This window comes from Muntiacus reevesi, chromosome 2 (genome assembly GCF_963930625.1).
Source record: "Muntiacus reevesi chromosome 2, mMunRee1.1, whole genome shotgun sequence".
In the NCBI taxonomy this organism is placed as follows: Eukaryota; Metazoa; Chordata; class Mammalia; order Artiodactyla; family Cervidae; genus Muntiacus; species Muntiacus reevesi.
The window spans coordinates 251,511,663-251,536,016 of NC_089250.1; the positions used below are offsets into that span (position 1 = coordinate 251,511,663).

The window sequence follows — 24,354 nt, forward strand, 5'->3', positions numbered from 1 at the left end:
CAGGATTGTCTCTGGATCTAAACTATTATCATGATCTCTCCTCCCAGAAACATCTAGGCACTCTTATGTTTTGCCCAGTTGGTTAATAGACTTGATGCAGAGTTTTTGGAATAGAAGTCCAGAATTATTGTTAGTTACAGAGGAACTGCTGATAGCTTGAGATCTCTGTTAGATCTCTTCCCTCCCTCCTTCCTCATCTCACCCCCTTCTGAGTACAAACTTCTGTAAACTGTTTCTAAAGTGGTTGCAAATACAGTCCTTTGCACACTTTCATCTGATGTGTTTGTACCAAGCAAACCACTTAAGTAAAGGAACACTTTTTCTTAAGAGACTTTTGTTTTCAAATTATATATGAGACTGAAAACTTCCAACTTCAATTAAAGTTTTTAACTTTTACAGAGAAGTAGGCTAAAAGGCTTTAAAGTCCCTCACCTTCTAAAAAGTGCAATTTGTTTTGTCTTCATTCATTGTCAGCATCCTTGTAAGATAATGATTCTGTTCCCAACATGTGGTAGCACCTCAGTTACGGAGACTGTCAGCTAGAAAAAGAATCCTAAGCGCCTCACTCCCAACACTAACTTATTTTATTCTGAATTCAACATCTTTTCGCCTAGAAAATGTCTCAACTGCTTTACTTAATTTCATTCCAGCATATATTGCATTTATTTAACTGCACCAAAGACTCAAGAAAGAGAATTGTAAAATCTTTTTCTTTCCAGTAACTTTCATCTCAGGCTTCTCATCTGTTCTACAGACTTGCTTGTGTGACTTTATTCTTATCTAGTCTAAAAGACCTTAGCCAAATCAGACCAACAGTATCTAGATTTCATACCATAAAAATGAGAGGTAGCACCTTGCTTTTTACTGTTGAGCTTAGATGACTTTTTCTCAACTATCAATAGACAGATACGTACCCATGTTAATTAAATAAGATGGTTACTTTACACTGATATCTAGAAACCAGAGGATTTTTTTAACCGACTCCAGTAGTCTCAAGACAGAAGGAAATAGTAATTCTACACTGTAAAAGCAGGCAATTGTATAACACTTCTTAATCACTAGTATCTGTATAGATCATATTATACCTGAGTTAACATGACATACTTTTAGCAAGTATCACTACCTTCTTATGAAAGAATCCTTTTTTATAGTTTTTATATAGTTTGCTTTATGTTGATATTTAAAATAGGAATATCCCTGAGGAGTAAAGTTTACCTTAGCCTTTTTCCCAAGTCAGGAGTGGAATAAAATGTGGGACCATAGCTTTTCTTTTCAAACTGCCGAAAAAGAGGATAACAGAATTAATATAGCCCAACTATCCTAGGTGAGAATGCTCCCAAAAGTCCTGGATAGGACAGCTGTATTAAACAGACTCTTCTCTGTTCTGTGAAGGCCTAAATATTTAGATAACATCAAGAGAAGTAAATTTTTAGCCCAAGTTAATGAAGACTAGACTGAATTACTAGCTGATCTTGAAAAGTACATATCCTTTTAGATGTCCTTCTAATTCAGTGGTGATTCCCTGTTAAGAAAGGAGAGGAAAGTGTAGATTCTTGGTGTGTTAAAAACCTAACTGGTTTCTGGATAGGCTTCGTTAGAGATGTCTTTGATGCGGATGGTCTGCCCTTGATAATTACATGCTAGTACATAACTTATTCCTTAGTGTCATACCTGCCACGGCCACCAGGTCCAAAAACAGGCATTTACCCAGAGTTCATTAACTGTTTCAGTTGGCCATGGTCTTGTGGTTACAGAGGAACCAATAAGGAGAAATTCAGTATTTCACTCCTGCAGAGAGGAGAGAGGAGGGCCTGTAACACAGAGTTCACTTTCTGCTCTCCCTAGCTACAATTTATATCCAGTGTGTCATCCTGAATATTATGAAGGTTGACTTGAAGCAGCTTATTTTTCCTTTACTTGAGGGCTGTGTATCTAGAAGTGCACTTAGACTTTTAGCATCTCTGTTCCCACTCACGGTATCATTCAGAGAAGCATAATATTACTCTAAGCCAGGCATGGTAACTTATCATATGGCGTCAGAACCAGAAAAATGATGGTTCCTTTCGTCATTACTGGCCTTGAGAATATTATTTTGATATTTGCATCGTATATATCGGTTTCTCCTGGAAGGAAAGTAACACTGACAGTAGGATCAGAGCTATTCTTATCACACAGAGACAAGCATTTGTTTTTGGTAAAATCACTCTAATGAACCACTTAAACTTCTGTTTACAACTATGCTAGAAAGGAGTTGAAAAATATGGTTATTAAGGGTTGGATAGACTGGAGTTTGAATCTTTGTTTCCACCGTAGATCTTAGTTTTTCTCCCAAGTAAAATATGGATAGTAATTCCCACAACAAAGGGTCTGAAGGGGGCGAAAGAGGATGAGATGGTTGGATGGCATCACCGACTCAATGGACATGAGTTTGAGCAAACTCTGGAAGATGATGGACAGGGAAGCCTGGTGTGCTTCAGTTCATGGGATCGCAAAGAGTCAAACACGACTTAGCGGCTGAACAACAACAAGGCAACTATAAAGCACTTAACACAGCCAGGAACTCGGAAGTGCAAAATAATCACTATTATTAGCATTCAGTACTTAACATATAGGACATGTTCACTGAATATTTGCTGAATAAATGCCTAAGTGAATCACACAAAGCCCATGTGTGTTCTCAGTCACTCAGTCATGTCCAGCTCTTTGCGACCCCATGAACTGTAGCCCACCAGGTTCCTCTGTCCATGGAATTATCCTAGCAAGAATACTGGAGTGGGTTGCCACTTCTTCCTCCAGGGAATCTACCTGACCCAGGGATTGAACCTGTGTCTCTGTTGCTTCCTGCATTGGCAGGCGGGTTCTTTACCACTGAGCCACCTGGGAAGTCATAGTTCACATCAGTTTTTTCACTGCCTGAAGACTAGTTGTTCAAGTCATTTGACCAGGTCGTTTCTCCTAAATCATTGTATCAGCCTCGGAACCTGAGTCTGTTTAATTTCCCTTTTCTTCATTAAGAAAGCACCTGGCCTATTGTCAGACATTTCACTAGGGCTTTTATTATTCTTCCGTGGTGGCTGGAGAATGGGGATTGTAGTTTCCACTCTGACTGAGATAATGGAAACCTTGAGAAACCCAATTCTTTTTTTCCTTATGCCTGGCCTCTTGGAAATAAAAGAGCACTTAAATGTTAACTCTTCAATAACCACACAGACACCAGGCGGAGTTCCTTTGAGTAAATGCACAGTCAAGGATGGTTCCAGGGCTTTTGGATACCCCATACGAAGAGTAAAAAAAAGACCACACTAAACCATGGAGACTAGATGGAATATTATCCTGTTGTGAACTGGTTGGCATGTTTCAGGAAGTTTGTTCCTCAGCAGAAATGAGTTACATATTATCCATTTTCCTTTAAATCAATCATTCAACCAATTTTTTATTTGCTCGTGACTAATTCTTATAGATGTGAGAGAGTCAAGGGAAAACTTCCATAGTATGTCTTGTAAGGAGAGTGGATGAAAGATGGGGTCAGAGATACTATTTTTAGATGGATCGTTTGAAGCACTTGCTTATATAGTCAGAAGTAGGCAGTCAGGGCCATGTAGCTAATACACTAAGATTCAAAATTGTGCCCAGATTTGTTGCCCTATCTTCATCCCATCGCGCTGCCTCTTTTCTCTGTCTCTCCATTCCTGATGGAATGTTATAATAGCAATTTATCACCTCTAAAAGGAGTCAAGAGTAGAAGGATTTAAGAGAAGCAAATGCTTCTTTCTAGAGCATCTGGCTTCTTGCCCAGGAAGAGTAGCTGTGCCCAGAAACCACTGGAGGCCACCAGCTGACTTGGAGATGAATGACCCCGCCACAGGGTACCTGCCTGTCTCCTACCTTTGAATGGTCTGCCTTTCCAACCAGCTTGCCTGGGGATGTACCGCCCAGCTGGTGGCCTGACTATTTTTCCTTGTGACCACCAGGGGATCAAGTATTTGCTGGGCTAGAAGAGCAAGCCCGCCAGGCGATGATGAAAACTGATTTTCCTGGAGACCTTGGCAGTCAGCGACAAGCTATCCAACAACTAAGAGATCAGGACTCCAGTAGCAGTGAGTTCTGCACCTTCTGGTAATGACTCAGGGCAATGGGAGAAGAATTATCAGAGTGTGTGTGCTCTGGGGATTGTGCATGGGGGTTGGGAGGAAGACCTGAAGGAGACTTGTGGATCCTCAGTGTTCCCACAGGTGTTCTAAGGTATATGGGCATACGGTTGTTCAGAGAGAGAATAGGTTTGACATTATGTTTTGTTTTTTTTTAACTCAAAGACTGCAGTACTTGGCATAGTGCCATACACAGATAGGTTTGTGATAACTCTGATGGGGCATAGGGATGTTTAGGGATGTTTAGTGTGCAAGGAGCCCCTGGGCTAGGTCAAATGAGAAGAAAAGAAAATCCCTATCGCTTAGAATCTATTTATTCATAATTAATAAAATACAAGCGTGGTATTCATGAAGGTTTTGCCTGAAGACCCGGTTTTAATGCTCTGTAAGAGGATTTGCTTATTAGTGAGATTACATGGCACATAAAATGGTAACGTGCAGGCCTTCTCACCCCACGTCCTGAGTAGATCCTTTGATGAAGGGATTGAAAAGACAGTGGCTGGTAACTGGCTGAGCCTCAGGGATCATCTGTTCCACGACTTGCTTGAACAAATACACTTTGAGATGTGTTATTTTCTAGGATGATACCCTCACTGTATTAATTTGATCCTTCTGATATTGGTTGTTATTAGTATCAATTCAGATTGACATTTCTGATTTTTCTCTACATTTGTGGTTGGAAAGGAGAGAAGAGGGAGAGAGTTCTGCACTATTCTAGGCACTACATTTTCTATTTAAACTAACATGTTAGCAATAAAAATAGTAATTTAGCAAGTCATTGCTCAGGTACAGAAAAATAAACCCAAACATTTCTCGAAAGTCTGCAGGAGCCCCAGTTTTAGTAATAGGTGGGAATGCAAATCTACGGAAGTCGGGCAGGTTTCCGTTCTGGAAGAGTTGTATCATCCCTTTACGTGGCAGACTTTTTTTTTAACCTTTCTAGTAGATATATTTGAATCTTTGAGAAATTACAAAAAACATTTGATACAGTATTATCTTAGACTACAGGTATTCTAAATAAGCTGATGAGAAAACATTGTATCATTTAATCTGTGCCGATCCTTATTTACTGAAGTGGATTCAAACTAAACCTTTGGACTGAGGAGTAGTGCATGCGTACTACAAATCTTTCCAGGGCTCAAATCCAGGCCACTAACCAAGTGGAATACCTAACAGAGACACAAGTAACTACTAGCAGGTGATGTGGGTAGATTTTCTTTGGAAGAAAGGGAATGTAACCAGTTTTGCCCAGTTACTGGTAGATTTAGAAATTACTTAAGGGATAGTAGAAGATAAGCATCGTTAGCTAAGAAAGCCGAGTCCCACTGCCAATGCAGAGAGCCTGGTGAAGCTCCATCCTGTATTCCTCTCACTGACATTCAGGCCCAGAAGTCCAAGATCCAGGTGGTGTTGGGACGGGACTAGAGTCTTGACAGCTTCCCCAGGTTTGGCTTCCTCTCGGGATCTTCAATGTACTAGCACTTTTTTTTCCTTTCAGAAAGAACTCCTTACATTACTGTGTTTAAAAAGGAAAACAAAATCATTTCTTTTCCTATTTTATAATAGGAAAAAAAAAAATCAGCTCACACAAACCTTGCAGATCCTCTAGCCACAGGCAGACCTCTACACAGCCACATCCTACTCCTAAACTAAAACTCATTCTTACTTTAGTCATTAGAAATGATGTTTCATCCCGAAGTAAAGAATGTCCTGTTCCCTCCAGTTAAGCAGTCAGTTATCCATCAGATAATCCAAGGAACCACCAGGAATAATGGACTTATTTAGCCTAGACTGCTGAGTTTCTAGCAGGGTGAGGACACTGTGAGTCAGACGCCACTGCAGAATGCCAGAGGTCGGTTGCTGTACTAACTCCTGCACTGTCCTGAGCAGCTTTTCCCCTAGAAAGTGACATTTTTACCTAATTTCCTACTACCTCCTTTATTGATAAGAAGAGAGAAAAACTTGTTGGTGTTTCTACAAGTGCGCCTTGGGGTTTGTTGGGAGAGAAAAGACTAGAGGGTCTCAGAATAGAACAGAGTATGACACCACGGAGAAGCTGTGCAGCGAGGTTAGGGACAAAAGTAAGTAATAAAATCAGTGATAAATGTTGGTAAGTTGAAAGTGGTGTGTTGTCAGAATAAGCATGGTGTGAGGTACATGGGAGGTGTGATTTGAAGTGTGAGATATTTGGGAACCGTGTGTAAGAAATTATCGTTTTTATGGTAATATACAAGGCCTAATAACCATTTTCCAATGCAGTTTTACCTCTGATTTTCTCTTTTATGTATATATGACAACATAAGGAACAGTTAGAGCTGGCTTCCACTTAACATGATTTGTACTCAAAAAAAGCTCTGATACCAACTATATTATGAAAGATCTGGGGGTGTTTTCCATTTTAGCTGCAAACTCTTGGGTGGAAAGCAACACAAGATATACTCATGCAAAAATCAGAATAAGTGACCAGTTCGTGTGTTCCAGGTGACAGTGAGGGAGACGAAGAGGAGACCACACAAGATGAAGTCTCTTCCCATACGTCAGAGGAAGATGGAGGAGTGGTCAAAGTGGAAAAAGAGTTAGAAAATGCAGAACAGCCTGTTGGTGGAAAGAAAGTGGTAGAGCATGAGGCAAGTGACAAATGGATCCTGAGTCTGGGCACCCCTTCCCCTTCTGCTCTGTCCAGATGCCTCTCTTCCACCTGAAGGCAACTCTTGCCTCTGAGGGTCTCCCGGGTTTTCAGACACAGCCTCTCTTCTTTCACAGCACTAGGTACCCGACCTCAGGCACACAGTTCTCATCACACCCAGCCTTCCTTTTCCACCCACCCACATATCACTTTACCCACATGCAGCTCCTGCTCCCGAAGCTCCCCACTTCTTTCCGGCAGAACATCCATCTTTGCAAAACTATTAGCTGACTTCCTGAGATGTACGCTTGAATATTCTTGCAAATTTCAGTCACAGTGTTAAATAAGGTGCCATCTTTTCACTAAATTGTCTCTTGAGGATTCCTGCAAGAGGCATGGCAGGAGGGAAAGCTAATCTTCTCCCTACAGTGTTTACCTTAGAGGGGAAAATTAGATAAGCTCTTTGGAGTAATTCTATGTCTTCATGGCAGGAAGCCTTGGAGAAAATGAAGATGGGAACAAATTTAATTCCCTTTCCCCTGTCACTCTTTCCTTTGACTTATGATGGGAACCTGAGAATAATGTATGATAAGAGGTTGTGTTCCTTTTAACAGGATACCCTTTTAAAAGTAGCAGGGGCAGGGAAGAGACTGGTAAACCATCTTAGTGAATTGCCTACTTGTTGTGTTGCAGGTCACGGAGAATTTGCATTCTGACCCGTTACTTGGACTCTGCCAATGTCCCCTCTGCCAGCTGGACTGTGGGAGTCGGGAGCAGCTGATTGCTCACGTGTACCAGGTATGGCTTAGGAAGCCACATGTTCCGGAAAATGGGCGCCAGTGACTTGTTTAGCCTTTGCCTCCAGCCCCAGAAAGAACCTTGGGTTGTTTTTGCTTCCACCCAGATTCCACTCTTAGAGAATAAGTGGGATACATTGAGTGAATTATGTTCTGGGTTCTCAGGCAGACGTACTGTGAAAATTAAGTATCATTTTTTTCCTAAAGTAATTAATGTATATTTTATATAGTGAGAGACAAATGGGCTTTGTTTCAAAGAAGAAAGAAATGAGTTAACAGATGTTTCTGAAATACTGGAGAAAGTTAGTGTAAACCAATGCATCAGAGCAAGACAACCTTTTTTCCCCGATCTAGTCACAGAACACATATGTCTTGTGATCTGTAGTGAACAGGCATCAGCACACATGGCAGCCTGGGTTTTACCATAAAGATCTCAGGTTTATGAGGGGAAGCATTTCTTCATAAGACTGATATTAAAAGATGGAAGGAAAAGCTGTGCATTTAAATACCTTTTGGGTACCAGTCTTCCCAGCCAGCTTCTAGACTTGGCCTTCAATGCTCCTTTAAAGTGCACTTATTGGGCTTCCCTGATGGCTCAAGACGGTAAAGTGTACTTATACCTACCCACCATGGGGCAAACAGACCGTGAGAAATTATCCTGAGCAAAAATTCTTCTCAGGCTCTAAAGAGGGATGTGGCAGCTCATTGTTCCCCAAGCCAGCCCCACATCCCAGAACATAGTCAGAACTCAAATCAGTGAAATCTGAGCAGTGATGTGGATGGCCTTGCCCTTCTGAAGGCCCTTTAACATGAGCCTGTTCCTTTTCTGGGTGCTAAATACGGAGGAGTTCTTGTTCTAAGACTAAGGAAAGAGGGGATATTTCCCAGAAAGTAGTTCCTCAGTGGGTAGAACTTGTCCTGGAGCTGGTGTGAGTTGACAGATGAGGCTCTCTTTTCCAGCACACTGCAGCCGTGGTGAGCGCCAAGAGCTACATGTGTCCCGTCTGTGGCCGGGCCCTCAGCTCCCCAGGGTCACTGGGTCGCCACCTCTTAATCCATTCGGAGGACCAGCGGTCTAACTGTGCTGTGTGTGGAGCCCGTTTCACTAGCCATGCCACATTTAACAGGTTAGCCGGACACCTAAACCTCTATGCTGGGAGCAGATTATTGGGTGTGGGTCCTTTCCCAGTCAAAGACTTGGCATTGCAAAGGCAACTGACTCTTGACTCTGGAAATACAAGGAAGGAGGCTAATAAATATGTCCATTCCGTTAAAACACCCCCAAAGGGAAATGAATTCTCATGTGTTTCCTCAATCAGAATATCTTCATCTGGAAAGGGATGTGGGGAAGTCCAAGAACCTTCATGATAAAGCATGGAGAAAGAAGTTAGAGGGGCCGTGAGGACCCTCACATGAGGACAGTCTCCTCCGTGTCTAGGAAGACAGGCTGTGTGCACTGTCCGCATCCTGTTTGCTAGTTAGTGTACAAGACAGGGTCAGCCAGGGGGACATGAAGCCAGTGGACTGGACCTCCCCTGTGGCAGCTCCCACCTCAAGGAGGACTGCCTTGCACAGCTCCTGCAGACACCAGCAGTTTGTCTTGAACGGAACTGTACGTCGTAAGGGCTCCTCCTCTGATTTCTGGTGGCTTGCTGTGGCGGTTGGCTCAGTCCCTAACCCCAGGTGGGCTTCAAGACTTGGTAGACACTGGCCCAAAGAAGGGCAAGAGTGGAAAGGTGGAGGAGGTTTCCCAAGTACTCAAGCTGACCCCTAGTGGTGAACTTGGAGCGACTGGCCTAGCAGGACAGAATAAATCAGCGCCTTGTCAGACCATGGCATTAACCATACAAAATTTTTGCTTTCCAGTGAGAAACTCCCCGAAGTCCTTAATATGGAATCCCTACCGCCAGCCCACAGTGAGGGCCCCTCCAGTGCTGAGGGGAAGGACATTGCCTTTAGTCCTCCAGTGTACCCTGCTGGAATTCTGCTTGTATGCAACAACTGTGCTGCCTACCGGAAGCTGCTGGAAGCCCAGACCCCCAGTGTCCGCAAATGGGCCTTGCGTCGGCAGAATGAGCCTTTGGAAGTCCGCCTGCAGCGACTGGAACGAGAGCGCACAGCCAAGAAGAGCCGGCGGGACAATGAGACCCCCGAGGAGCGGGAGGTGAGGCGCATGAGGGACCGAGAAGCCAAGCGCCTGCAGCGCATGCAGGAGACGGACGAGCAGCGGGCACGCCGGCTGCAACGAGATCGGGAGGCCATGAGGCTGAAGCGAGCCAACGAGACCCCCGAGAAGCGGCAGGCCCGGCTCATCCGGGAGCGGGAGGCCAAGCGGCTTAAGAGGAGGCTGGAGAAAATGGACATGATGTTGCGAGCTCAGTTTGGCCAGGACCCTTCTGCCATGGCAGCCTTAGCAGCTGAAATGAACTTCTTCCAGCTACCTGTGAGTGGGGTGGAGTTGGACAGCCAACTCCTGGGCAAGATGGCCTTTGAAGAGCAGAACAGCAGTGCTCTGCACTGAAGCCATACCCTCCTGCCTGCCTTCCCGCTCACCACCCACCCGAGCCCACAGGGATCTGTACTCAGTCACCATCAGATCCTGTCCTTGTAGCGGAGGCAGGCCCGGGTTTGTTGCAGGTGGACCTGCATACCCCTTGCATGTGGGAGCAGGATGATGGGGTCAGGAGGGACCCAGCTCCAGGCAGCTGTGGACGAGGGAGCAGGCACTCCAGACACTTCAACTCTCCAGCCCACTGCTGCAAGGTCTGCGCATGGGACTGTGGGGTCCCAGTGCGGCCCACGGAGTTATGAGGGCAAATAAATTAATTTTATCTTTACTGCCCTTTCCTGCTCTTCTCTTGATTTCTTTCTAGCAAATGAAGTGATCTAAGACCTGGATGGAAGTTTTCAGACAGGAACTTCTAGTGATTGTCTTTTTCCAAGGGAGGGTGCTCCTCCACTTAGGCTTTCCAAGCAGAGATCCCTTATCTGGCCTTCACAAGTTAATGACAACATTAAGAAAGAACTGATGCCAGCTTTGTGAGGGTCCATGCCCACAACCCTAATGAGGCTCGCCTGTGGTCCCAAGAGCTATTTCAACCTAGCTTTCCTTTTCTAAACTCGGAAGTAGACACCTTTTCTCATGACTGGGGCTTCCCTGATAGTTCAGTTGGTAAAGAATCTGCCTGCAATGCAGGAGACCCTGGTTCAATTCGTGGGTTGGGAAGATCCGCTGGAGAAGGGATAGGCTACCCACTCCAGTATTCTTGGACTTCCCTTGTGGCTCAGCTGGTAAAGAATCCACCTGCAATGTGGGAAACCTGGGTTTGATCCCTGGGTTGGGAAGGTCCCCTGGAGAAGGAAAGGATACCCACTCCAGTATTCTGGCCTGGAGAACTCCATGGACTATATAGTCCATGGGGTCGCAAAGAGTCAGCCGCTGACTGAGCAATATTGAGCATACCTTTTCCAAACTCAGAAGCAGACACCTTTCCTCATGACTGGCACTTGCTAAAGAGGATGCAGTATTTAGACTCGGTACCAACTACTTTGCCCAGCAGAATTCAGTCTGCCAAACTTAAAATTCTACCCTAGACAGCAGTCATTTGCATTTAGGGATACAGTCATAGAAACAGCTGCAATATTAAGGTACATAGTGCCAGGGAACTCAATATTTGAGAGAAGAGGTTAACACCCCATCTTTTTATGTAGTCCCCAGAGCCAAGGTAGGATAATAAAACCCACTGAAGAAAATCCAGAATTAAGGTGATACTGAGAGCTCAAGTCAGTAGTGGTCAAGACCGGAGCAAAATGACTACTCTGGCAGTTTGTATGGCTGCCAAACCATGAAGGAGACGAGCTGAGGTCATTTCTAAAAAGCCGCCTGTGATGATGGTACACAACAAGCACAAAACTTTCCTTAGCCTGCACCAAAGGTTGTGTACAGTTTAGATAATTATAGATCCTGAGGTCCAGAAGGAAGTGCCCTAGTTAAGTTGTAGCCAGAAAAATAACTATGCCAGGAATGTGGACCTCTTCCAATATCATAACAAGGAAACTTGGACTCCTCCCTGATCACCGTAGGTTTAAGGCTACTTAAAGAGTGTTAACTGACCCCCCACCAAACTAGGGTTAATTCCTACCAGGCTGGCTGAAATACTTGTTTTGAAAAATACAAAAATTTGAATAAGCCTATTACAAAGTACTGGACATTTTAAAGAAAATATTTATTTGAGCTGAATGGCTTCCTCACAGAGCCCCACACTGGAAGTTCTACCTGGGATGTTTCAAAAATGGTTGCGCACTCATTATGTGTCAAAGATTGTTCTGAGCACTTTCATGGATTATCTCATTTAATTTTTACAACAAACCATGAGTTAACACAAACTCAGGAATTAGGTGCCTGGATTTAACATTCTGTACTGCTAATTAATAGCTGTGTAACTTTGGGCACATACTTAAACCTCTTCGTTTTCCCACCCACAAAATGGAAATAATAATACCAGCAACAAGTAGTTGTTAATATATAATGCACGTAGATTTTGTGGCACACGGCAAGTGCTCAATAAATGTGAGTAACTTTTACGTATCTTGAGTGTTTCACCCCTTACTAGTGGCAAGCGAAGTTAGAAGTGGTAGCTAGGATTGGAGCTGACTTACTCCCAAAGTTTCTGGCATTGTTCCTGAGAATAGAATTAGAAAAAAGGCCAACAGTGAGGGCATCTACAGGTCCTTGTGGTTGTGGCAGTACAGTATCTGAGTCTCCAGGTAGACTTCTGGGTCCCTGAGATACAACAGAACGTGTAGAGCACAGTTCAGGACTAGCTCTCGCAACCTACCCCCAGACCACCACGTATAGATGGGTGCCACCTGCTTGCTGGTTCAAGCCCTGCCACACGGGGCTCCGGCCCCCCACCCAAGGGCCACCATCTGAGGCTGGGGTATGAAGAAGGCGCAAACACCAAAAGGAAAAGCTAGTAGTTTATATAGATAGATATATAGATATATAGATATTGACATATATTGTGTTTACATAGTCCACAAGTTAAATGCAGGTATCCATAAGAAGAGCATTAACAATAAAAATACAATCTGTGTGTAGCCAAGTACAGAGACTTAAAATGGTAAAACAGCAAAAAGGATCTCACAAAAGTACAAATATACAGTACAAATTGATTTATTTAAAACAGTTACAAAAAAGCACAACAAAATAGAGATTATCCTTAGAATTATTAATGCTTTGTTAAAGATCAGGTAGGATTAGAGGGTAAGAAATGGTATTGGGTGGGGGGAGCACCTGACTAGTTCTAAGGCTTTAGATACAATGCAGTTGATTACATATTAATTTAGCCATTACATACTGGGGATAGTAGTTGGGGGATCAGTAATTTATCTACAGGGAACTCCTACACAAATCAGATCCATCCATCAGACCTCCCCAGTGCCGTCCTCTACTCCTCAGGACCCTAAAGCCACCCGGATGGCGACATCCCCATCCTCCCTTCTCCACCCCGCTCCCTACCCATACGCTCCTCCCTCCCCTAAGGTGCTGTGCAAGCTGAGAGCAGTCTGCTCTCTGTGGCCGGAACATACTCTGTTTTGGCTACAGGGATCCTGTGTGTGACGAGGGAGGTTGTAGGGGACAGCCTTATTTTTAATACTTTAAGTTTGCCAAGAGTACTGTCAGTCTCTTCCCCAACACAAGCTTCTCTTGAATGCGAGTGTCAAGCAAATGAGAGATGAACCCTCCCTTCAGCAACCTCAGTGATGCACTAACCACTCACAGCTCACAACTATGTGCAAACTCCCTGTGCGGGGAGTGGATGTAAAACCAGTGTCATCAGCTCGTTCACACTCGCACGCGCGCTCGCTCTCTCTTTGAAGAACCTCAGTCCCCATGACAGTCATAAAGACCAAAATAAATGCTTGCAAGTTTGACAATAGGTAAAGGCACATGGGCTGCCGCCACACACACTGCAGACAGGAACTCAATTTGAGGCCATCTTCACTGCTGGGCATTTGCAGTAGAATGGCTTGGGGGAATCACACAGACTTTTGAGTTTGCAGTCTACCAGGGGAGGATCTAGGCTTAAAAGGAGAACTAATAAAGAAACCTTAGTGTGAAAAGTGCATTTATTACTACTGTTCCTGCTGGGGAGGCTCAGCAGGCACACCGCACCACCTCTCCTCCTTCCGCCCCAGGCACTGTGCATAGTCTGCAGGTAAGGAGAGTGTGCAGTCGACTCTAGCATCTCAAGGGCCAGCATCATCCTAGGCCCAGACCAGACGTGTGGCCCAAAGAAGGATCCTAGAGTTGAAAGAGCAACTGACAGCTGCAAAGACCCAGACGCGTTTTTTATTATTGCATAATGCGGGAGGCCCTGCCTATCCCAGGGAAGCTGGAGGGTGAAGGCTTCCCAGCAAAGGGCTAATAGGTTCCTGGTCAACATCCAACTTCACATGGTTCAGATCTTCAACTGTAGTGTACACTTCTTCCCATCTGGAAAGTATTGTAGCTTCAGTGTGGTTTAGTAATCTTAGCCTCAGAGGCCAAGAAGTCTCCCTAAAACTTGGCCTCTGCACTATTTGCTATAAGACTGTAACTTAAATCTCCCACGGCCAATTCAGTCAACCAGGTTGTCTTTACTCCAATGGACCCAAGCCCCTTCCCAGTCAACTCATGTCTACCCTTTATCTCCAGTGTGATCACTCAACTTTTCAACATTCCTGCTTCTTGCAGGCTGAAATCATACCACCACCCTGTGCATCTTCTATGGTGCCCAGTGGTAAAAATAAAACTAAACCCCACCTGAGGGTCTATTTCAAACCCTCCCCCAACCCCAGAATCCACTTAACTGGAGCCAGATGAACCTCCCTGGGATGCTGACACAGGTCCTAACCTGGTTCCCCATCATTTAATTTTTAAAACAGGATACAAGATATTATAAAGAAAAGAAGCGAATACACAGAAAACACCACTTACAGGACCCACTTGTCTCTTCTTCAAGAGTCAGATATTTGGAGCCAAAGGGCTCCCAAGACGCACTGAAGCCACATCCCTTTGGATTCACCAGCCCACCAGCAGCATTTCATACCATCCCTACTCAACATGACTTTGCTACAAAGTAACCCTTGCACAGGTAAGGATGGACAGGATGCCTGGGTCTCACCTATATGGCCAAAGACACAGAAAGAGCGCTGTGGAGGGCAGCAGGCAGGACAGTGAATAGACAGCAGCAGTGGCAAAGCAGCACAGACCAAAGCCCCTGATGTGACAACCAACTGAACCAAGAGTATAGAAGGATCAGTCCAGATCTACTGGCCGCACCTCCTCACTGGGCTACCAGTGCTCAGCTCTGACCTCCCAGTTTCCCCTTCCCCCATGCTAAACCCCCTCCTTGTACATTAATCTTGATAGAAATGGTTATCCAAGACTTGGATGTCTTACCTGTCCTTCACCTGGTCCACCTCCCAAACCGGTGTAGGCATTTCTGTGTAACGCCAGAGTTAGCCATCGTCCTTTCTATGTCTAAGCTCTAGGATGTCCCACCCCAGACAATGGCCTTCTCCAACTGTCCATTACCCCCCCAAAGCTGACAGCATCCCACCAAAACACTCATTCTTTCAAACTGCTCTTAGGTCTCTTATAATAACACTTATGAAATCTTCACGAGGAAGAATGGACACATCACAGGTTATTCATTCCTCACACCTGGAAGAAAAGACTGAAGTAGAGGGAAAAGGTAAGGGGAATGCCAGTGCTCTGACCAGGATCTAGAGCACAGAGCTTCTTTCCCTGGGAGACCATACTTTACACAAGACACCCCTGCAGCTCAGCAAAGTCAAGTATCAATATATTACATAAGCATGGCACAGTATCAGGGGAAGTGCTGGTATTGCTTTACCAGCAAGAGACAGAAGAGGAACAGCAGCAGAAAGCTCAGGACCCAGCTCGCCAAGGTGCACAAGATTTTCTCTTTCCAGAATTAAGTGGAAGTTACCAGGCTGGGCAGTGAGGGGTTTTTATATTTAAACTACTTGGCGTGTATCTGATTAGACAGAGGTTTGCTCCCACAAGGAAGAAGCTTGGTTGGTATCCATGGTAGTTATTTCTCAAGTATTTACCATGTGCCTGTCACTATATTCAGTGGATGAGCCTTCCTAATGAGAAAGGAGGTTTCTGAGACACCTGGGTATGAGAAACTGGGAATGAATTGCTTGTGGAGCAGCCAGAAATGAGGCCTTCTCTGGAGGCCTCCTCTGAGAAGATTCCTTAAGACTCAGCCCCACAGGCCCCCAGTGTCAAAACAAGCTAGAGAAAGCAGCACTGAGAGAGAACGGGGACAGAGAAGGGAAAGGACATGATCCCAAATGTGTACAAGGTTGGGTGTTCACCAGACATGGCTGGTGTTCGGTTCTGAGGTGAGCCGGAGACTGAAGTGATCAGGTCAGCAGTTTCCTTTGGACAGGCCTCCAGAAGCTGACTGACCAGGAAACTGCTTGCAAGGAATGAAACTGTGGAGTGTAGAGCTTGGAGCAAACAAGCCGGTCTCAGTCACTCTGTTCCCCCAGGAGAACAACCTTTAGCACCTGAACACTAAGAATGACTCCATTCTCAGAACTCCCCCTTCCCCCCTGGAGGTAGGTAAAATTATTTATCCCCATTTGGCAGCTGGGGAGGAAGTGAAAAAGTGAGAGGTCACAAGACTTGCCTAAAGTCTTTGACAGAGCAGAGATCAGACCTCAGAGGTTTGGGACTCTGGATGACAGGCCAGGCTCGGCCAGTCCATCTTGAAAGGCCAGGGTCATACCCTGGGAGAAGCCTCACCAGAGAACTGAGTGGACAATACCCTGAGTTGTTTCAAGAGTCTAAAGCTCCCCCCACAGCCATACAAACAGAATACCCACCCACCCACCTGAAAACTGATGGGGGAAGCCTAATTCTCAACATCCACTGGAATGCCACAGTCCAAGCTGATGTTAAAAAGTCATGAAGAAAAAAATGGGCTTAAGACATGGGGGCACATGCAACTAAGATTGAAAAAACTCTTTGCAGAGGAATACTCCACCACGAAATGAAATCTAAGAGACTTCTCAGGTATTGAAATATTATCAAGAGTATCTCGGGGAATTCCCTGGTGGTCCAGTGGTTAGGACTCCATGCTTTCACTGCTGAGGATCTAGGTTCAGTCCCTGATTTAAGGAACTAAAATCCTACGGACAAAATTTAAAAAAAAAAAAAAAAAAAGACTATCCCAACACCTTAGAGCAGGCTGTGGGAGGAGACGGCTTGGGGAAGCCCAAATGCTGGGAGAGGGTGTGAAGTAAGGTGGGAGGGACCCTGTAAAAATCTAAGGATGGGCACTCCCCAGCCACAGATACTGGCCCCGACCCGGGGCGTAATTCCTCTCTTGTTTCTCCGCCAAACGGTTCAACTACAGGAGAGGAGGGGACATGACTCTGATGAGTTTTTAAAACTAGAGAATAACTGAAAGGGAAACCAGAGAGACCCCCTACACACCAAAAACTACAGGTGTTGGTCAGCATGGACAAAACCAGTTTTGTAGAAAGGGAACGGCAATGCAGCTAAAAATTAGGCCCAGGTCAAGACACCAAGCAGAGAGGTTAGGTCAGCAGAGGGTGGGGGCAGTGCAGGCACTTAGGCACAACAAAGACAGACAGAGGAGCGGGTATAGGGGCCTGGGGCAAAGGGTCCACTGGTTGTTTTGAAAGTCACCATTAGCAACTCAAGGTTCAGGACAATTTCAAAGTGGGTCTGGCACACTGAGTGGGAGGGGCTTTGTCACGTCAGCTGCCCTTCCGGAAGCTCTGCCTAGAGCCTGGTCAGCCTGGCCACCAGGTCTTTCTCCTCATATCCCGCAACTGGGTCCCCGCCAAGGTAGGTCTCCACTCTGAGCCTTAGAGGGGCTTCTCTCTCCTGGTGGGATGCTGGAAGTCTTGTGGGAGGAACAGTGGGGAGACAGGAAATGGCTGGAGCAGAGGGTCACGCAGAGTCCCCTGCAAAAAAACCCAGCCTCCAATATCTGTAACAAAACTACCCTTTAAAGTGCACAGCTCTCAAAAGAAGAGTTCTGGGTGGGAACCCTCTTACTTCCAACCATGGGGCCTCCTGCCCTCCCATCACAAAAAAGAAAGGAAAAAAAAAAACACAACTTCAGACAGCTGAACTGCTACTATAAGCTGTGGATCATCATTTTTGGCTCTTTCTTTGCTCCCTCCCTCTGCCACCTGCTCCCAAAGCCTGACTCTCTCCTTGCAGGAGCCAGGGATGAAGAGGAAAGAACATGGGGGCCCTGATATTTGGAATGTTTCTTATCCTGCGTGCACCCCCTTCCTTCCTTGGCCCAGGCCTGCTGCTTCCCATCACAGCACCCCAGTGGGGGCTGTTCTGAAAGGATGCCATGGGGTGACAGGTAACAGACCCTGCCTTGGGAGGCTGCCTTCGTGCCGCCTCTTCCCCACCAACCTCACTGCCCAGAGAGCTACCCCCTGGTCGGCATGTGCAAATCCTCTGCTCACTCACGGTGAGGCCCAGCTCTGGGCTGGAGCCCCAGTCCGGGTCTGGGATAGGTTCATTTCCCCGCATTAGAACGCCCTTCGATGGACAGCTTCACCTCCTGCGGAATGAAAGAGGGACGGAGCAGTGCAGCCCGCGCCTCCTCCCCTTGCGTGCTGTATCTTTGGAAGCTCGGGGCAGGCCAGCAGGCCTGAGCACCAGGCTCCGGCTGCGAGGGCTCTACCGACCGGGAGCCCTCGCCTGACGGCTGGCTTTTCCCATCACTGTCACATTGCTCTCGGGGTCCCAGGACTGTCCTCTCAGGTCTTTCTCGGGGAGGACCCAGCTGGCCTGGGGGAGCACAGCTGGACTGAGAGACTGAGTTACTGTTCAAGCTCTGTAAACTGATAGAGATGCAGACATCTCCCACCTGAAGCCGATGGCAGGGCAGAGAGAAGAGTTGTGCAGTCCGCCCGGGGCTGCAGGAGGACCAGCCCTGGCCATAGACGAAGAAAGGGTGCTCGGGGGGCACCTCGATGCTCACTTTGCTCTGCTGCTCACCCACCACGAAGTGCAGCATGACAAATCCAGGCCACTGGCTCTCCTGAATGTCCACAACTGTGCTTGAGTCAATCTTCAGCCCCCCGCTCACTTCGGCACTGCGCACAAAATCCTGTGTCTGGAGGTCCTCCACCCGCTTCAGCTCCCCCGTAGCCAGCTGGATGATGGCACCCTTCATGAAATGGGAGGGCAAATGGGAAGAAGTCACGGGGGGTGGTGTTGACTCCTTGTCTGGGAAGGCGGCTCTGGCCTGTATGTCCAAACTTGATGCCACCAGGATCTCCGAACCCACAGGCAGCAGGCCTGGGTCAGTTCCAGCGGGCACCAGGTTGCCGTTGGCTACAACCACTGCTTTGGGGAAAGGTCTATGCTTCAGGGGTTCCTGATGGGAGTGAGGGGAGACCCCTCGGGCCTGGTTTTTCTCAGCCATCTCAGCGGTGCTCCTGGCTGGCCCTCGCCCCCCGCCTTGGTGGTCGGGATTATGGTGGGACAGGTTGAGGGGGCTGGGCTCGTCCTTCCTCTGAGCTGCCACTGCCCGGTAGTCCTGAGAAGCTAAAGCACCCACCACCCGCTGGACCTCAAGGTCAGTGTCCGGGGTCCCTCGGTGTGCTGGCACTGCCACCTCCACCCGTGCAGACTGAGAACCTGAAAACAATTGTCCGTCCACCACACATTCGACCACTGGCACCAGTCCCTGGCCCTCGCCCTTGCTGCTGGGGGAGTCAAGGGCTTCGCTTTCCCGTCTCACTAAATTCCTATCTCGCGGTCTCTGTCCATTGGCAGCGGCTGCTTCCAGAGCAGGCTGGCCCTCCTGAGGAGTAAGAACTGGGCTGGCACCTGCAGGGGCGGTTTCATGCACGGTGTACCCAGCAGGGAGCCTGGACATCTGATAATAAATGGGCATCCGGCCTGGAGCGAGGTCCAGTGGCTGAGTACTTGAGTGATGTGGCAACTGCCCAGGCGGGGAGCTGGCAGAGGGGGCTTTGCTGAACGAATGGGCTGGGGATGAAGCCTGCGGGGGAGGAGTGGCTCCTTCTGCCAGGAGTGAGGCATATGGCACAAAGTGTGGAAGGTGAGAGGTGGCAAGGTTGGCAGAAGGAGAAAGGAGGGGACTCGGGAGGAAACTAGGTGGCACGGCATAAGGAAGGCTGTACGGAGACCCGATGAACTGCAGAGAGGTGGACGGGAGCTGAGCATAGTGGATTGGGGGATAGTGGATTCCTGGATGTTGAATCAGAGAAGACGCTACATTAAATGTGGGGGGCAAGGGGCTCATGTTCACCACAGATGGGAGGCCAGTTGGGGAGAAGGTGGCAGGTGGCATAGCCACCTTATACAGCATGCCATACTGGTCCACCGTCAGGCCAGTGATGGCCTCAGCTCCGTCACCCCCCAGGCTGACTCTGGCTCCTGTCTGGCTCTGCCCGGCCACCACAACCCCTCGGGACCATTCAGAAGCATCACTGGAGGGTGTATGGTTAGTTGAGCAGCTGGTGGTTCTCCCCATATCCTCGCTGGTCACGGGGAGGTCTCGTTTCTTTGGTGGAAGGCATTCCTGACTCCTCTCATGAACAGGTTTCATATTGCTTTGTGGTGTTCCTGGAGCCTGGAAGGGGTCGGCTTGCTCCTTGGGGCATCAGAAGGGGCTTCTTTGTGGCTCCCCTGCACCCCTCTGTGCTGTTGGCTGGGGCGCCCACATCTGCTAGGGAACAAATCAGAGGCAAAGAACAGTAACCCAGGGGTAAACCAAGTCAAATGGAAGAGCAGGAACTGCATCCATGGAGGAAGATGGAACCAAGGGGACTGCTGGGGAAAAAAAAGGAATGAGAAAGAGGCAGACAAGGATGCTACCCCCCTCACTCATCCAGCCAAGGACATGAAAGAAACAATCACAGAAACCACACAGCTACAAGGACAAGCATTCAAAAACGCGTAACATAACCTGTGGGTCCATGACCCCAGGGAAATCAACAGCGTCATGATTAGCTGTGTCTCTGATGGGAACCCTGACTATTCTGAGCCTTTTCCCCTAAGGGGGATTTGAACACATGGTCTTTGCTGCTGGGTCCTTAAGTTTCTCCTTTTGTCACCAAACACTACTGTGCTATCTTCTTTCCTGAACATATGAGCTCATCCTTGCTTCCTTTCCCCAGCCTAATTTGGGTTATGATCTCACCTGTCCCTCCTCCCTCCTAGGCCTTACCTCCTTTGCCTCATATCACCACTACCCCGAGGACCCAGGTGTCAATAGGTCCTGAGGTCTGCTTGTTTTTTAAAAAAATGCTGTTTCCTAAATATGTTATGAAAATAAGTATCTTCTCTGCTCCATGGAATACTACAGTCAAACTTAGGGGCCTAAGAGGAAAGTGATTGTACTGGCATTTTCTAGAATTTATTTATTTCTCCTTTTCTTCAAAGAGCAACAAAACTCTTCTGACCTCACACAGACTTCGTGTTCCCTAGTCTAGCAAGACTTCTTTTCCTCCCATGGACCACCTTCAATTTGCCTTCTTCACTCATTCCCTTTCTTTTTTTCCTTTGCCAATGGCTCCTTTTCTTTGGTAGGGAGGCCCTAGGTACCACTTCTTAAAGATTCTGGTTCCATTCCCCAAAACATGCCTCTTTACCGCTATCTTAGGTCTATGTGATTCCTAAGAAAGTTCTCTCTCCCCTTTCTCTATCACCTTTCATACACCCTTTTGTCCACTGTCACAACGTATTATTTTGGTCTGAACACTTGAACAGCTATGAAATTTGTCACCTGTTTCTTCCAATCAGGCTTCAGTTCTTTGGCTCTGAAAAAAGATTTCTATGATATTACACTCTGGTCTGTTTTTCCACTGTTGATTCCAGATGTTTTTCTGCAACAAAGTATCCAAAGCACCTCTATTACCTGAGCTTCCAGTGGTGTTTCTGAGAAGCTGTAATAAGAAGCAGTGTCCTCCCCACTGGCTTGGGAGCCTACAAGACAGAAACAGGAATGGAGTAAGCCGGAGCCTAGCCTCTGACCATCCCCAGGATCATGAGGAAAGCGAATTCTAAAGCCACAAGGACATTAAAGTCCAGGAGTCCCTGCCTCAACCTCTTCTCTAGGGGTAACAACACATTAAATTCTAATTTGTAGGAAAACATCTCTGGGAAAAAAATTTCCAAGTGTCAAACTTCACTGTTTTCCTTAACATCGTATTCTTCACTCTCTACCTGTACCTATTCCGCCAAAGGTTAAATTTACTTCCAATCCCAGTTTCAGGTAAATGCACAAAGTAGAAGACTCAACATTGTCCCCATGTGAACAAAGGGAAGCAGGAAAAAAATCAGTCTCACGGATTTCACTTTTATTCTGGGCTAATGAAAACATAGATGTGGAGGTTATTTAAATGAGAAAAGAGGCACTGGAGGAAAAAGAACAATTATTTATGTTTCTGGGGCAGAAAAAGAGGTCAAGGGGGAGTCACTCAAAGGGAAGCCTTATTAACAAATTTCCAGGGTAAAAAAAAAAAAACAGACTCCTGTGTGTGTGTAAAATTTCTAAGTGACAGCTTTGTACCAAGTGCTGAATCAGGTGTGACAGAAACTGAAAGTATTGCCTTCATCCTCAGGTACCGCAACAATGGGAAACAAAACTGCTAAACTGTCAACATCTGAATCTACACCTGTCAGAAACATTATGCACTGAAGACCAAAGCCTTAATCTCTGAAAACAAAAAAAGTAATACTGACCAGTACTTGGAAAAATCGTTGATACTACCCACTGTGCTTTCCAAGTCCTACAGAACACTGCAAGCCTCAAACCGAACTGAAGGCATTTCTCCCCTAAGGTCAGCAAGGTGCAGATATATCAAAAAAAAAAAAAAAAGAAAGAAAATAAAGGAAGAAGACAGGAAAACAAGGTGGAAAGACAAACTCTTTGTTCCATAAACACAAAGTTACACAGAAGGCACAAGTCTTGCATTCCTTCTTGGCCAGCAGTTCCAGTAACTGAAAAGCTGTTAGCTTTCCCTGTCATTTCCAACAGAAAACGGGGTCACATCTTCAATTCAAGAATGATACTTGTCAAGATAGATCTCTTGACTAAAACATTAAAGAAAACCTGCCTCTAGGTCACAGAGGGGTTAGCCAAACAGAGGCTAATAAAAGGACTGAAAGAGGCAAAAGGTCTGCGGGAGTAACAAAGAGCCAAGACGGTTCACCAGGTTCCCACAACGCAAAACACATTTTGGAATTTGAAACGTTAGCCTCTTAAGAGGTTCAATGAGGATTTCTCCAGGGCAAGACGCTGCCTGTGGACCTAACGGAGCTAACGGGAAAGGAGGACCATTCCGAAGAGCTGCCGGAGCTGCCAGCACAGCCCAGAATCAAGAGGTTGAATCCAGCCCCAGATTCGAATTCGCTGAGGGCGAGGAGCTTAGAACAGACAGGGCTATGGCTTCCCTTGATCCCCAATCACTGCCCCCAAAGTGGTAAGGCCCGAAATTGGGAATTCTGCGTTTAGAGAGTAGCGGGTCGACCTTTCAAGCAGAGGAGTAAGGGCGAGGCCCCGCAGGCGCTGCTTCCTTGTTTGGGGGCCCCTTCCCGCCCCGAGGACTCGGACACCCCGGGCCGCCAGGACACAGCCACAGGGGCGCAGGAACCTGAGGTAGCTCTCTGGGCCGGGCCGGTGAGAAGCGATCCGGGGTCTAGGCGAGGCCTCTTTCGCTCCCTCGGTCCGCGGGGCAACGGGCTCTGGGGGGCCACTTCCTTCAGAGCACCAAACCCAGGCCTGCTTGGCCCCAGTGAGGTCGGCGGCCTAAATCCAGGCGACACTCACCGGCCCATCTCACGGCGCTCCCCGGGCTCCTCCCGCTGGTCCCGGAGCCGCCGCAATAGCGGCCGCCGCCATCCCCGGCCCCGGAGCCGCCCCACACCCAGCGCCCCCCCAGCCGGGCGCGCGGAGATGGCGTCAAGCGCGCCCCGCCCCCGGCGCGGAGAGATGGCGTCAGAGCCCCGAGTCGGAGAGCTACGCCCAGGAGTACCCCGGAGGGGAGGGGGCTGGCTCCCCGCCTGTCACCCCCAGCGCCCCCTCTGGTGGGAAAACGAACTCCTCTCCCTGGGGCCGGGTCACGTGAATAGGACTGGGCCCGGCCTCCACACCCTGACCCGACAAGGACCCTGCAATCGCTTACTTCAGTCAATTCTGGAGGTTCCCAAACAGAACCCCGAAGCGTAGCCATCAGTGACTCGCGTTTCCTGGACCTCGGGAACTGACTTTGTGAAACCTTCTCTTGGGAACCTCGGGGAAGACTGAGGCGACCTAGGTCCGGGAGAGTATTGAGATTCCCCCTAGAGACCCAGGATGGAAATGGGAGCTCTTTAAGAATTGAGAAATGCCTCTGAAGGGGATGAGAAATGGACCGGAACCAGGATCTAGGGGAAAGTGAAGTTAGTAACTTGAAAGTCTGTGAAGAGGGCTTGACTACTAGATGAACTGTTTGGTCACCAATCATTGCCAATTAACTAGTCGACTTGATAGTAATATGAACATCTGATTAAATGAAAAAAGGGAATTCCTTGGTGGCTCGATAGTTAGGATCCGTGGCTTTCACTGAGCAGGAAACTAAGATTTCTCATGCTGCAAAGCCCCGCAGCGTGGCCAAAACAGAAAAGAAAAAAAAAAGGACACCAATTGATTTATGCTGTGATTACAACTATGTAAAAAAGTAGTTCTGC

General features: G+C 47.2%; 2 protein-coding genes across 15 annotated transcripts in view; one reads left to right on the plus strand and one right to left on the minus strand.

Moving 5' to 3' along the window:
- Positions 1-10,408, plus strand: part of ZNF821 (zinc finger protein 821) — a 28,240-nt gene extending 17,832 nt beyond the window's left edge. For 9 of the 11 annotated variants that reach the window (XM_065925679.1, XM_065925680.1, XM_065925678.1 and 6 more), the window contains 5 exons: positions 3,972-4,097; positions 6,630-6,775; positions 7,468-7,572; positions 8,532-8,698; positions 9,438-10,408. In XM_065925679.1, the coding sequence (XP_065781751.1) occupies positions 3,972-4,097; positions 6,630-6,775; positions 7,468-7,572; positions 8,532-8,698; positions 9,438-10,092 (1,199 nt within the window). In that variant the 3' untranslated portion in view covers positions 10,093-10,408. Of the gene's footprint in view, positions 1-3,775; positions 3,867-3,971; positions 4,098-6,629; positions 6,776-7,467; positions 7,573-8,531; positions 8,699-9,437 lie in introns of all 11 variants that reach the window. The other 2 variants (XM_065925688.1, XM_065925689.1) reach the window with 2 other exon arrangements.
- A 2,323-nt stretch (positions 10,409-12,731) lies between these two features.
- ATXN1L (ataxin 1 like) lies at positions 12,732-23,570 on the minus strand. 4 transcript variants are annotated; one of them, XM_065925692.1, is made up of 3 exons: positions 23,456-23,570; positions 21,542-21,609; positions 12,732-20,347 (listed from the first exon to the last, which is right to left on the minus strand). In XM_065925692.1, the coding sequence occupies exon 3, from the start codon at positions 20,228-20,230 to the stop codon at positions 18,164-18,166; it is 2,067 nt and encodes a 688-aa protein (XP_065781764.1). In that variant the 5' UTR covers positions 20,231-20,347; positions 21,542-21,609; positions 23,456-23,570; the 3' UTR covers positions 12,732-18,163. The 4 variants fall into 4 exon arrangements, with proteins under 4 accessions (XP_065781764.1, XP_065781765.1, XP_065781766.1 ...); XM_065925693.1 differs by having other exon boundaries at positions 12,732-20,350; XM_065925694.1 differs by lacking the exons at positions 21,542-21,609; positions 23,456-23,570 and adding an exon at positions 21,410-21,528.
- Positions 23,571-24,354: the final 784 nt, after the last annotated feature.

Bases quoted from the DNA above. Each gene is read 5' to 3' on its own strand.
- ATXN1L (XM_065925692.1), bottom strand. From the start codon at position 20,230: ATGAAACCTGTTCATGAGAGGAGTCAGGAATGCCTTCCACCAAAGAAA.